The following is a 15160-nucleotide window of genomic DNA, read 5'->3' on the forward strand; positions in this document are numbered from 1 at the left end:
TACATGACAAGTGTCTAAAAAAGTTTTGTGGACAAATGACAAGAATGCTCTTCAGTACAAACTTTGAAAGGTATGTTGGTTAATGGTGAACTTTAATCACAATTGTGTAAACTTTTACAAAATGTTATTGGAAAAGAAGCATGTACTGAAGAAGATCCATTCATTGGCAAAATATCAACAAATGACTTCTAGTTCTAAACAGCTGCTTGGTTGGAGTGTAGTGGATATCACCATATTATGTAAGTTATTTACACAGTATTTATTTAATTAGTTTTCAAACATATATTTGGGTAATTCTCCAAAAACCTAGCAATATCATGTCCAAGTATAATAACTCAAGAATGACTTGACTTAAGAAGTTTACTTTTCTTTTAATTTGTAGAAGCAGTTGACCTCTAGCCATCCCAATGTATACAAAAAGAAATAGTTAATTATTTTTTAATATAAAATATGTATAAGGGTCTAAAAGTCACTCTCCTGGTATGTCCGGATCTTTTGTTAAAACAAACTATACTCATTTAAAATGTTATCATTAACATTACATAAGTTTCATTAATATTATTCATTTTTACATAGTTGAAGGTATAAAAAAACTTTTTTTTTTAAATTTAATCATTTGACATGATCCTGTTACACCACTTCAAAGTGGGTCCGAAGTTTTCATGTCACTCTCCTGGCTCAAGGAATTTTTTAAATATTTACAGTGAAAGAAAAGGATTTTTTGGTTTGTTATCTGGCAACAATGTTTCTTTCAGCCATCTTGTTTGAGCTGTAGAGTACTGTGGAAGAGCTACTTGTCCTTGTGTTTTTATCAAATTGGGAAGTTCCAAATTCAGGTTCGTAACATATTTTGCTGTCATTCTCCTGGTTAACTTATTTATAACAAATAATAACCCAAATATTTTGAAATAACTATGATTATGTGCCATTAAGCAATGTCATCACCTGACAGAAATTTGTAATCTCAACTTTTGCCCTAGGCTTTGATTATTAGGCCTAATCCATCCAAATGTCACACTCCTGGCTGTCACACTCCTGGCAATAATATCACACTCCTGGTATTTCTTGTGCCAGGAGCGTGACTTATCAGCCAGGAGAGTGACACTTATCACATGAAGGGAACAAATTCGGATCAATTTCATTGTGTACATTCGATTTGTAAGCCTATACAGCTGCTGTGCACTATCACAGAGTAATGGAGCTTTTACATCAGGCCCAAGTTCTGAATTTTACAATTTTTATCAGGCCATTTTTACTTACCCAATATTGATCCTATAAAATACATAAAAATATACTTTTGAGCACTGAGCTGGGTGACCATTCAGCAATTCTTAAATAGTGCAGCCTACATTTATATAGGCTAACTTTTTCAATTGTTTCTATGTGTTAGCATTTTGGCCACAAACTATAATCAAAATTACAATTTAAGATAGCACAAAAAAAAAATTATCATTAAATTGAATCTGGCCATAGGCTATTTCAATATTGCACTGCAGGGTATATTTAAAACCTAGAAAAAACCCATACCTAAAGAGATTTTTAACTAAACCTAAATTACATTTTTAATTACCTTTATTGGACAATTTATGCAATTTGGAACACACTGAATTATTCAGTTTGATTTAATTAAATAAAAATAATATTAAAATAAAGCCATCAAATTTGACATCAGTTTAAATAATTTCTTTCAGAGTCATCACTAATAATGGCAGGAAAGAAAAAAAAGACAACACAGTCTAGAGAGGAGAGGCTAATGAAAAAGAGAGAAGCTGAAAGGAAAAGGTACGAGAGATTGAAAAATGACCCACAAAAATTGGAAATTGAGAAGGCCAAGTGGAAAACAAAATATGAATCAAGAAAAAACAAGGGAACAGTGAAACTAATTACACAACAATCAACAAGAGACCAAAGGGCTACAAGGCAACAGTGGAGAGTGCGCCAAAAGAAACACAGAATGAAAAGCAAAATTCAACAGCAAACAAACCAGTTTGTAGAGAATAACACACCCTCTGATAGTGACCCTGATGATCCAAGTCAAGAACTTGATCAATTAGTAAATGGAGAACCTGTTTCACTATCACCAGAAAGTAGGCAGGCTACTCCGGATCCAAACACAAACCTCACCAATGGAAGTCCTCGAATCCAAATTGTTACTCGTCCCTCAAGTAGCATAACTCCAGACACAAATAAGTTCAGCGATGCATCTTTATATGTCATGTCGAAAAACTCCGATGGCAGGATAGCTGAAACAAGGAAACGAAAGCGTCGTAATGATGTACGGAAATCGAGAGAACTGAAAAGGCTGAAGCTGGATTTAGATGCATGTGAGAAAAGAGCTGAAAAATATCGGAAGCGTTATGAAAGGCTGTTGAAGAAAGAAATTGAACAGAAAAGAAGACTGAATAAGGAAGAACAGATGACACCTCGCACAAAAGTTAAACATTTTCTCCAAGGCAGAACTGTTGATGAAGATGTAAGACGAGAACTGTTCACAGGAGAAGTCATTAAGTCACAAATAGCTCACACATTCAAATCCATCAATTCTTACAAGACCAAAAAATTCCTGAAGGAGTCTCTGAGTGGAAAGATAATAAAAAAGTATAGGATGCAAAAAGCATTGCCGTTTATCCGAATTCGTACTGTGGTTGCCCACAATGAGAATAAATTGAAGCAAAGGATCAGGGAAAAAGTTGACCATTTCTTTCATGATGATGAAAATACCACCGTCAGCCCTGGAAAAAACGATTTCATTACCAGAAATAAAATTAAAAAGCAGAAAAGATACCTCAATAATACAATGAACGAGCTGCATAAACGATTTAGAAGACAGAACCCTGGTGTTTCTATAAGTTATTCATTTTATTGTAAATTACGTCCGTTCTGGGTTGTCAAACCAAGTCTTAAGGGCAGAGACACATGTTTGTGTAGAGTACATCACAACATGGAAATGCTAGTCGATAAACTGAACAAGAGTAAGGTGATTGATGCACAGAACCCAGAAGAATTGGCTGAAATTTTGTGTTGTGAGAAAAATCGCGAGGCTTGCCTGTTGAGAAAATGTAATGACTGCAACGAAAACACGATTCCTTACAATGACTTCAATGTAAATGATACTTTCACATACCAGAAGTGGATGTTGCATAAAGAAAAACGTAAAATCAAAGACCAAGAGAAAACTGTTCAGATTATCAAAAAGGATGCAATAACAAGTACTATTGGAAAAGCCATTGATGATTTGGAAATGTCTATTAAGAAGTTCATGATCCACATTGCAAACATTAGACATCAGCACCAGTATTTAAGAAAGCTTAAAGAAAATCTGAGTTGTGAGGAAGCATTAATTCACATAGATTTTAGTGAAAACTATGCACTTAAGTATGCTAAAGAAGTCCAGTCAATGCATTTTGGTGCTTCAAGGAATGAAATTACGCTTCATACTGGTGTAGCATACCACATGACTGAGGACAACACTTCAATAAAACCAGTTTCTTTTTGCACACTGTCAGAAAGCCCTCGCCATGATCCATCTGCAATTTGGGCACACCTTGAGCCTATTTTGACAGACGTGCTACAAGATAAAAGAATTACAGCTCTCCATTTCTTGTCCGACTCACCATCCACTCAGTACCGAAACAAAAAGAACTTTTACCTACTTGAAAAATACCTACAAGAGAAATTCCCCAGGATCAAAAAGGCAATTTGGAACTTCACAGAAGCTGGTCATGGAAAAGGTGCCCCTGATGGGATAGGTGGCTGCCTGAAACGTACAGCGGATAACATGGTTTCCTTGGGATATGATGTTAACAACATCATTATTCTTGAGAAAATTTGGAAAGAAAACTGTCCAAACATCAAATTGTGGGTTGTTGAGGAGGACATCATATTGAGGGTTGATTCATTTTTGTCATCTGCGGGCGATTTAAAAGCTGTGAAAGGAACAATGAAGGTTCACCAGGTCACAGCTGCACTTGGAGAGACTGACACAAAGATGAACTACAGGACCCTAAGCTGTGAAGAATGCAAGGCTGACAAAAACTGTGAGCATTATGGAATCTTTGTTTCAAACTCAACTCATCTGACACAAGGTAAGAAAATTTCTTTGATTTTATTTGACTAAGTTTAGTCCACATTGTATGTTCGACAATTTTTTTTTTTTAAATTTTTCATCTACAATTTATAGTAGATTTTGTAGTATACCTACAATTTTAGTTTTTGATATAAGCATAAGTAGGCCTACATAAATCTAATACCGGTACCTACTGTATGTTAAAAGTAAAATAAATTAAATTGTCTTGATTTCTCAAATTGTTAGTAGACAAAGGATTAAAAGATATAAAGAACAATGCATACTTTAATCATAGAATAAGATAAATAAACTATATATAAATGAAAAATAGTAGAACTCTAAGTGGGCTATATAATGAGGTCAGCAGTTAAAGGCCAAATTTAATTTCAAATTATTTAATTTTTGCAATAATTTAAAGTAGCCCTGCTACTAACATTCACACATTAAAAGTTATCATTATATAGTAAATTATATGTTAGATTTTATTTTAATTTCAGCCCAGCTGATGCAGACTTACAATATAGGAGAATGGGTCATATTTCACTATGAAAACCTGATATTCCCTGGAGAAATAATTGAACTTGGACCAGGGAAACTTTTCATCAATGCCATGGAACCAAGCAATTCCAAAAGAACATCCTGGTCTTGGCCGAAAACTAAAGACATCCATGACTACCCCATCGAAGATGTCATAAAAAAAATTAACCCTCCAACACCCATTGGAAGCAGCCATAGAGTTGCAAATTTCTGCTTCCTGGACAGTTTTTAGGCTAAACCAATACCTTGTTTTTTGGCCGCTCCATATAAAGCTTTCGTTGTGTTTTATATTTTTGGCTCAGCTTCAAGTTATGGCTGATCTAGAGGCTTTACTTTATCTTTCAACAGCTGTATTCAATTTTATAATTTAGTAAATAATAATTTTTCTATTTTCCTGGAATGTGTGTGTGTTTTTTGGGGTAATATTTTAGCTAAGCTACAACAGTACTAATTATGTCACTCTCCTGGTGGCTGAAATTTAAATGCCTTGTTTCAACCACTTTGGAGCATGAAGGTGTATTCCCCTTATTTTTCCCTTGTTTATGATCTCATGTAGAGTAAGTGTGATTTTTTTCAGATTTTTTAGAACAGTTTTGAAATTCGCAAATTTTTGCTTTCAAAATGTTCACTTTTTGGAGAATCACCCATTTATGGGGAAAGAGTTTTTATATTAATATGTACATTTTCTCGCCTCATTTTGTTTTTCAAATTATCTGGTCACCTTATTGTACGAGTCCTGAAGATTCGTTGCACCATCCGAAACACATCCAATTAGTTGCTTACTAAATATTTCCTCTGAAATACCATGCCAGCATACGCACAAAATAACTCAGACAGGAATAAGTAAGCTTTCTTCATGCTTGAAACAAAAGATTTACATGTAAAGTAAACAAGCTTGTTGCAAGCATATAAAGGCAAGCATCACTTGAATCAGGCCAACTAGTTATTACTTGTGAAAATTATAGTAAGCTTCACTGTCACAGAAAGATGCATGCTTGATACAAGCTTGTCCAACTGTCAGCTTGATTCAATCTTGCCACATCCAACTATATAATCCTTTGTGCAACAGCCCTGAAGGGCCTTGGCTTACCTACCGACTGCCGGTCTCCCTCCCACGGTTTCTTCGTCACCTCTAAGCGTGGAGATCTGCAACCAGTATTGGAATAGGTAAAGTGCTCCCCTGTGCAGAGCACCACACCATGAAGGCATATAGGGCGTGTGGGGGTAACGTCCCACACTTTCTTGATTCGGTCGTGAGTGGGGGTGATGTGATCAGCATCACACCCCTGACTGCCTTTACCCCCTAGGGTTTCCCCCAGGTACCCATGTTATTCGACGCTGGGTGGGTGCCGGGGCCGCTTCCATCGTTAGAAAAGTTCCCGGATTTGAACTGGCCAGGGATCAAACCCGGGACCTTTAGCATGGTAGTCAGACACATTACTGACTGAGCCACCACAGCTTGCCACATCCAACTGGCTTTGACAAACTACCATAAGTTTGCCACAAGCTTTCGTGTTTCGTGCTATCTTGGAAGTGTGTTTACAATGGAGCTTTCCGAGAGGGACCCTAACGCAACAATATTGCAAAAGTAATTGCAAGGTTCACCATCAAATGCAATGCAAACATGCAGTGACATAGTAACATATCTCGAGGCCCTGGGTGTGATAGGAAAGCGAGGTCTCCCATCCATTCTCTAAATTTGAATTTCAAAGTGAATAGATACAAAATCTTCAGGGATACATCAGCAATTCATCATATTTAAATAATAATAATAAATTACTGACAAAAATGATATTTAATAAATTCACTCAAATTAAAAATATTTTTCTGTTTTTCAGGAACTGAAATCTGAAGCTGTAGGATAGGCCCATATCCAGTGGAAGGGCCATGTCCCTCTCGAACCATGAAATATTATAATGTAAAGATATAAAAACCTACAAAAATAACATTGACGACTTTTCAGATTATGCAAGAATTTTGATTTCATCCTTGCATACATGAATGGTTGTTTGGGGAAAGAGGTAGAATCCAGAAGTCTGCAACACTGAGTAATTTTTATTTTATAACCATTGATTCAAGTCTACAAGACATCCCAATTCAATTCGGGCCGTCAATACCCTTTAATCCTGGTCTTGACACTTTTCAATCTGCAGTCGTATTGCAATTTCTTTTTAACTCACATTTAGGCACGTTCTTCATTTTTAATAATCATAGCTATATATCATTTTTAATTTATAAATATATTATTTTCTAACCATAGATATTATCATGGCTGTTCAATGGTGCTGCTGTAAGAATATTACAAAAAAAAATGTTAATATGCAAAAGACAAGTACAATTTTAATACTTCTGAGAATTGAATGTAAACAATAAGCACCAAGTTGTAGAGTTGATTTTTCATTACTTTGGACCATAACATTGCAATTTTACAATTGTACAGCCAATGGCAAAGATAATAGCAGGCAAATTGTTCATCATTATTTTCAGTCTGATTTTATTCTACAACTTGTGTTGTTCTGGGGGATGGAATTCTGTTGATGCGAAGCTGATGCTGACATCTCCTTTGTAACAATTTTAATTAAAACCATTATCATCACACTGTGGAAAACAGACTGAATAAAAATAGTGATGGACATATTAAGTTTGTCGGGATGTACACTTGGCACTAGCAAACTTCTATTCATTATATTTTTCGTATCCATCCCACGGTACGCTAGGCCCCTTTAGGTGGGAGGCCCCGGGCAGTCACCCACCCCTCGCTACGCCACTGCAAACATGTATCATAAGAAAAGGTTAGTTTGAAACAATAGTGCTCGTCAACCATAAAACTAATTTCCTTTTTGTAAAAAACTCTGCACCCAACAACAATGTTTGCTTTTGGTTTGAGTTGGTATTTTCAGTCCACTTTATGCACAGATAGGCTAATCGGGACTGGCCCTACAGTTTTAAAGTGGGATCCGAACCACTATGTGCCTCCATCAGGTATCGAACCCAGGACCCCTTGATTACAAGGCGACGACGCAACCACTGCACCATCGGGAGGCCCCCAACGACAATGTAAACTAGTAAACAATAGCCTATGTAAAAATAGAACTTCAGGAGTGAAGTAGGATGCAATTGTTTTTTGTTCCATACTTAATAAATGGTATACTACATGCTTTCAATTCAATTTTTCTTTGAGGGGAATCAAAACATCCCTTGCAAGGATAAAAATAATTTTCTTTCAAATGTTTAATGATATTCTCAAAGTTTCATAGGAGAATGATGAAGTATTGTAGAAATAATTGTTACAGCAAGTTTGAACCTTGGTGAAAGTAATTACCACTATTTAAAGATCCGAAAAGTGCAATTTATCAGAGAAAAAGAAATACCTTACACAAGCAGCCGCACTTCCCATCGACAAGGCATTTTTCGCTTATAGAAGAAAGATAAAGTATTGCAGAATAGTGGAAATGATTGTGAAAGTAAATTTGATTCTTTCTGAAAGTAATTAGCACTGTTTGCAGTTCCGAAATATCCTATTTATCAGCAAAAAAAATGTAAAAGGTACCTTAAGCAAGGGTGTCATGATTGAGACCAGCACCAACATGTTAAAAGAATTTAGGGAAATTATGTAATGCTAAGAACTTTAAACCTGGCCCACTTAACCTAATCATGAAAGCATTTAGGGACGTAATTTAAATATTAAGAATCATATACAAGTATGTGGAAGTAAAAAAATCAAGCAAACACACAGTAAGTAATCGCTAAAACTCCGAAGTATGTATTAAGAGACATAAATGAAAATCAAACCATGAAATAAATGTCTGTGTACCATGATGAAATCGGAATTAAACAGCCGGGGTCCATGTCGAAATCTTACACCCTCTATTTCGCAGGGGATTTTTTTTATATATAAAGAGTATGTCCTGCTAATTGTGAATAATAAAATTCTGGAGCGCGGAAATAAGTATTTATGACTGTACAGCCGTTTGAAGTTACGAGGTGGTTGCTGTGTTGAAATTTCCCACTGATTCCAGGCTCCACCTCTGGGGTAATTAACCTACCGCTACCACGGCCCAGCCTTTCTAGTGTCGTTTTCCACAAAATACTACCCTCCCCTGTCCTTACCATGATAGAAACAAGAAGTTGCAAATTATCCCATCCCACAAGTCATTTCTGGCCCGCAGTTGCAAAGAGAAATGTGCATGATGTTCCACAAGATAACATATTTACACACGCTGAGGATACAGTTCATCGCATCTCGTCGCTGTTTTCCATGCCTGTCAAACCACATAACTGATGGTAACACTTTACTATAGGGGTGACGGATTTCTTATTTTTTACAGCAGAAATAATTTTCTTTAGCGTTGTGGAAGTTCGTGAATGTAGTTTTGATCCATTTTAATGTGAATGCATGTTGTTTTCTGCGAAAATCTCTGTCCGACATGCTGTTTCTGCTGCTGCCATTTGCTTTCTGCACGAGAGCACAATGTCCAGTGTATTAGATGACATAAACCCCATAGTCAGTGTTCCAAACTCGCCCGTTCTTCACTATAACATGACGTGTCGAGTATTTTTTTTTTTAACTATGCTTGTATAACCTAACCTTACGGCAAATGATATGTGGGGCTAACATCAATGGTTTGTGAGGCTAACGTCAATGGTTTGCGAGGTATTAGCATAATTTCAAATCCGGGCATGAAAGTACGTATTTTCCGGTTAACAAGGTTGCAACACTGCATCAATCGACAAAACACTATCACAACGTGCGATGAACCAGTAGGCTATCGCCACAATGTGTATTACAGAATCGAAATAACGAGTAACAGTAAGTACTCCTAAATGTAAGAAATAGACATTATTTTCGTTAGAAACTCATTATTTCACAAAGAAATGTTCCGCATTCCAGAATAGTACGTTAGCAAAGTAAAAAAGTGCGAAATAAATGATTTATAGGTGTCACCCCTATAGTAAAGTAGTACCGAAAAGGGGTAAATGTTTAGACGTGTGCCTGTAACATGAATCCAATATGGAATCCCTGAAAAGCCACATAGACGCAACGTACATAAGGAACTTCAATATAAAAAAACAAACATAAGTTTCATAGCCGTAGATGTAAAAAAAAAATAATTTCCGTGCTATTTAGAAACACCCTTTGTTACAAGAAACTTATTTATTTGACTAAAACATTTGAATTGTTTGCAAAATCCAGGGTGTAAGATTTTGGCACCGAGCCAACAATCGGAACTTGGGCCTTTGCCTTTTACCGTAGATAACACTTTTTGTGGGGAAAAATCCCCGACGGGGTCACTTACCAGCTACTACTATACGTCCTTATTGCCTTTTGGTGGTAACCAATGGAAGTTAACAACACTGCAGGCTCGTCTTTGTGTCCGCGTTGTGAATGCGTGTGCTTTGCTCATTTGTATTCTGCGTGGTGATTACTTCTTTGCATTCGCGGAGCGTTGTATGGTGCATGAAGAAGAACAGGTTGTAGATAGTCTAAAATATGTTTATCCCCAGTAATAATTTAGATCATTCAAAACCGTGCTTTACACTTTCTGTTAACGATAGCCCCACAAACCATTTATTTTAGCTCCAAAAACTATGCACGGGTAGCCCCACGAACCATTCACGGGGACGAGGTATGCCTAGGAGGTTAGGTTAGGTTCCATTAGCACTCATTTCACCCCTCAATATGTTCTTCATCATCGAAAAATTTCCTCAGTACGTTCAATTACGCATATCCGGACAACATCGGTTTTTATCAATATCCTCCTCCAGGTAATTTTTCCTCTCTTTGGGATTTACGTTGTTGAATTCCTTATACAATAAGCTTTCCGATATATTTGACACGTATTCCTTAGGAAAAGGACGTAAAGTAGAGTCTTACCTCGCTTACCCACTGTGCCCTCCCCAAAAATTATAAATTTTTTTTAATCGGCAAATTTTGATGTTTTAAGTAATATAAAATTGGGGTAACTGTTTCATAGATCGGAGACACATTAAAATCGGATATTGTGTGTTTCGCATGGTTCGTACGTACCAATTGTGTATTGCGGAACATAGTTGAAGGTGCCTTTATGCTTTTTACACGAAAACAAACGCAATTTATCACATTCTGAGTGCTTTTTTTATTCCTTTCTTCACTTCCAGAACATACAATATGGCGGGCACATCTTGACTCGGGTTGTGGGTATGCAGTGTTTCAACCTTCTGCACCGAAAAATACCTACTATTGTGTTCATCACTGGTGGAAATTATACATTATGCACGGGTAGCTGATGGATAGCCCCACGAACCATACACTGATAGCCCCACAAACCATTCACTTATAGCCCTACGAACCATTATGCACGGTAGCTGACCGATAGCTCCACGAACCATTTCCGATAAGGTTAGGTTAGGTTTGGTTACGTTAGGCAAGCATAGTAAAAGAAAGGTGGGTTGAAACACTGTCAGGAGCTTACGCCATCAAACGTACACAGCATCCGGTTGTCGTAGGGCAAGCAAATGAAAGCAATGGCAATTTTGCGTCGGTGAGATATTTCTCTTGAAAAATATATTCCTCGATGTAAGAAAATACCTCGACGAACGTTGTAAACCTTGGAGAAACTCATTTCCGTAAGTAGTTTCTTGTGTAAAATTGAAGAAATGTGTCTCCGATGTATGAAACTGTTACCAAAATGGGTTACAGCTCACGGAAAACACAAATAACGGAGATATTTGATCTCAAAGTATGGCCCGGGTAAGTAAAAGCTTATCATTTCGGAGTACTTTCGCAGTTTTTTATTAGTAAGAACGGTAACACTTTACTATAACAGAGACGGATTTCTTCAAATTTACAGGAGAAAGTGCTTACGCAAATCATTTTCTGTAGCGTTGTTAATGTTCGGGAATGTAGTTTTGATCCATTTTAATGCGAATGCATGTGGTTTTCAACGAAAATCTAATTCCAACGCGCTATTGCTGCTGCCGCCATTTGCTTTCTGTACGAGAGCACAATACGCTTTCCTATTGTCCGTATATGCTAAATTGAACGAAAGGAGTGCTAATGGAACCTAACCTAACCTAGTAGGCATACCTCGTTCCCGTGATGGTTCGTGGGGCTGTCGTGAATTTTTAGGCTAACGTCAATGGTTTTTGGGGCTACCCGTGGATGGTTTGTGGGAAATAAGTAAACAACAGTAAGTACTCGTTAATGTAAGAAATATACATTCTTTTCGGTAAAAATTTACTATCCTTCGGACACCTCTATTTTTTTGGTTTCGTCAATTTTTGACATTGATACTTACGTATCTGCTTCGCGGAACATTCCTGAAGGTGTATTAACGTTGTTTTGATGAAATTAATTGCAATTTTTCGCATTACCAGAACGTCTTTCTGGTAGGTGTTTTTCCTTGCCTGAGACACAATATCGCGAGTACACCTTCCTACATAATTGCGCATCCGGCTTCTCTTTTGCCAAATTTTTGACATTCGAACTTACGTATCTGCTTCGCGGAACATTCCTGAACATGTATTGACGTTGTTTTGATGAAAGTAAGAGCAATTTTTCACCTTACGACTACTTCTTCCTCCTACCTTTCCGTTTGCCTCACACACAACATGGCGCGGACACCTTCGTAAATAATAACGTGTAGGAATGACGCATCGGCCTTGTTTTTTCTCGATTTTCAATTGTTTTACAGTGTTTCAACCTTCGGAACCCAAGAAATGCCCGTCGACAAACTTAATCAGATCTATTTCTTTTTAACTTTATTTTTCGCGTTCTGACACCAAATTTTAACTATGTATCCCAACCTAACTGAACTAACCTATCCACGCACCAATGGTTCGTGGGGCTATCTTTTTCACTATTGAAACCTTTGCGTGGCCCTACTAACCTATCCACGCGCCAATGGTTTGTGGGGCTAGCGCCAATGGTTCATGGGGCTATCTTTTTAACTATTAAAACTTTTGCGTGGCCCTACTAACCTATCCATGCGCCAATGGTTCGTGGGGCTAGCGCCAATGGTTCGTGGGGCTAGCGCCAATGGTTCGTGCGGCTAGCGCCAATGGTTCGTGGGGCTATCTTTTTCACTATTGAAACCTTTGCATGGCCCTACTAACCTATCCACGCGCCAATGGTTTGTGGGGCTAGCGCCAATGGTTTGTGGGGCTAGCGCCAATGGTTTGTGGGGCTAGCGCCAATGGTTCATGGGGCTATCTTTTTAACTATTGAAACTTTTGCGTGGCCCTACTAACCTATCCATGCGCCAATGGTTCGTGGGGCTAGCACCAATGGTTCGTGCGGCTAGCGCCAATGGTTCGTGGGGCTATCTTTTTCACTATTGAAACCTTTGCGTGGCCCTACTAACCTATCCACGTGCCAATGGTTCGTGCGGCTAGCGCCAATGGTTCGTGGGGCTAGCGCCAATGGTTCGTGGGGCTATCTTTTTCACTATTGAAACCTTTGCGTGGCCCTACTAACCTATCCACGCGCCAATGGTTTGTGGGGCTAGCGCCAATGGTTCATGGGGCTATCTTTTTAACTATTGAAACTTTTGCGTGGCCCTACTAACCTATCCATGCGCCAATGGTTCGTGGGGCTAGCACCAATGGTTCGTGCGGCTAGCGCCAATGGTTCGTGGGGCTATCTTTTTCACTATTGAAACCTTTGCGTGGCCCTACTAACCTATCCACGTGCCAATGGTTCGTGCGGCTAGCGCCAATGGTTAGTGGGGCTAGCGCCAATGGTTCGTGGGGCTATCTTTTTCACTATCGAAACCTTTGCGTGGCCCTACTAACCTATCCACGCGCCAATGGTTCGTGGGGCTAGCGCCAATGGTTTGTCCACACCCGGCACAAACTTTACAATACACCCACCACACGTCATTCTCCAAACCCTCGATCCACAGTTCTAACTCTCGTCGCAAACGCAGGCAGTTTGAAACACTGGATACCAACAAAACACAATCACGACACGTCATGATAGTCACGACGGTGTATGAAGGTGATGGTGTATGAAGGTGTACAAACTTCATGGTATACGCAGATGTACGCGCCAAACGCTATCTCCGTCGGAGAATTGATTTTCAACGAACAACATGAATTTCAGCTCTGAAACATTCCCAAATCACACAAAACACCTTCCTGATGTTCGACAATGCTACAGGAACTAATTACGGTAAGTAGTTTATTCTGTAAAAATAAATAAATGTGTCCGAAGGATAGTAAATTAGTACCTTATTTTCGTTAGAAATTCATTATTTCACCTAAAGAAAGCTTCCGCAATGCAGAATAGTACATTAGCAATGTAAAAAATTGCGAAATAAATCATTGAAAGATGTCTCTGGTATAGTAATGTAGTACCGTAAGAACAGTTTGTATGCACACTAAAATAGCGAAAGAACACGTCTCAAATTGCTATCAGCTCTAAACCTAACACTCAATCTACCGACGTAAAAGTATAGCTGCTGTTGTGATATGTCGTGTTGGGTGGCGTTATCACAAAGACAAACTTCACTTGTTTTAAGTCTACTTTATGCACAGAAAGGTTAATCGGTACTGAACCTACAGTTTCAAGTGGGATCCGATCCCACCTGTACATCGAACCCGGGACCCTTTGATTGCAAGGGGATGACGTTACCACTACGCTATTGGGAAGGCATTAAAGAGGAACTTGAAAATAAGAGCATGCACCCTACACTTGAAATTACCTTGGAAGCTTTGCTTGGTGAAAAATCTTTCCTATCGATAGCCTTAATCCATTTTTCCTTACGCTCCGGGTCTTTGGGAAAGGAAAATACAGTTACTGTAGGTCCATTGTCATAATTACCTTTACAGTAGGGAACACAACAACGTGATGGCATTACGCCATTAAAGGTGTTACTTATTATATGAAAATTTCACTGAATTTGCCAAAGCAAAGAGACTTGTAATAGCAGACGGACACAATGCACATTGATAAAATCGCAATTCGATGAACCCACCACAACCACAGACCACAACAACCTCGTTCAACAACTGCCTGCTGCGGTGCGTGATGTCACTCAGTGTGGCCATCCTCTCAATAAGAAAAAATGTTATTTAAACCACAGATAAATTTCTCTGTGTTGAAAATTAGGGGTGTGCGGGGCAGAATTTGCCTGTGTTTTTGCCTTTCTGGAATAAAAACAAACAATTTCCGATAAGTTCCAGACACTTGCAATGCAGAAAACGTCGAGAATTAACAACTTTTTAAAATGACCATTCGGTATTTCCCGACCTGCTCGGGATCCCGAAAAGTCTGGAAGTCATTTCCCGAAGTCGGGATGACGGGAATTTTTTTCCCCATCCCGGTCCCGAATTTTCGAGATCCCGCACACCCCTTGTTGAAATTGAAATTATGCTTAATGCTGCTAAATTGTGTTTGGATTTATTATCGTTCATTTATAATAATTATTAATAACAATTTGTTATTTTTTTATAAGTGTAGTTTTAAGTTTAATTATGCATCTACTTTTGAAGTTTTGAACTTGCGTTACTTATTAGGGCTCGGAAGTTGATAAAAGAAAATATTTCTATCTAAGCCTTAAAAGCAATGCTAAAGCT

At 38.2% G+C, this 15160-nt stretch overlaps 2 protein-coding genes across 2 annotated transcripts in view; one reads left to right on the forward strand and one right to left on the reverse strand.

Moving 5' to 3' along the window:
- Positions 1 to 14439, reverse strand: part of LOC145985549 (uncharacterized) — a 105926-nt gene extending 91487 nt beyond the window's left edge. Inside the window, exon 1 of the mRNA XM_083119618.1 lies at positions 14287 to 14439. Coding sequence (XP_082975744.1) covers positions 14287 to 14439 — 153 coding nt within the window. The remainder of the gene's footprint in view (positions 1 to 14286) is intronic.
- Positions 410 to 5063, forward strand: LOC145985069 (uncharacterized). The gene is made up of 3 exons (XM_083118640.1): positions 410 to 836; positions 1692 to 4085; positions 4564 to 5063. The coding sequence occupies exons 2-3, from the start codon at positions 1706 to 1708 to the stop codon at positions 4833 to 4835; spliced, it is 2652 nt and encodes an 883-aa protein (XP_082974766.1). The 5' UTR covers positions 410 to 836; positions 1692 to 1705; the 3' UTR covers positions 4836 to 5063.
- Positions 14440 to 15160: the final 721 nt, after the last annotated feature.

This window comes from Lepisma saccharinum, chromosome 3, assembly GCF_977018435.1.
Source record: "Lepisma saccharinum chromosome 3, izLepSacc3.1, whole genome shotgun sequence".
In the NCBI taxonomy this organism is placed as follows: domain Eukaryota; kingdom Metazoa; phylum Arthropoda; class Insecta; order Zygentoma; family Lepismatidae; genus Lepisma; species Lepisma saccharinum.

Bases quoted from the DNA above. Each gene is read 5' to 3' on its own strand.
- LOC145985069 (XM_083118640.1), top strand. From the start codon at position 1,706: ATGGCAGGAAAGAAAAAAAAGACAACACAGTCTAGAGAGGAGAGGCTA. The intron at 4,086-4,563 runs GTAAGAAAATTT...TTTTAATTTCAG, and splicing joins CTCAACTCATCTGACACAAG to CCCAGCTGATGCAGACTTAC.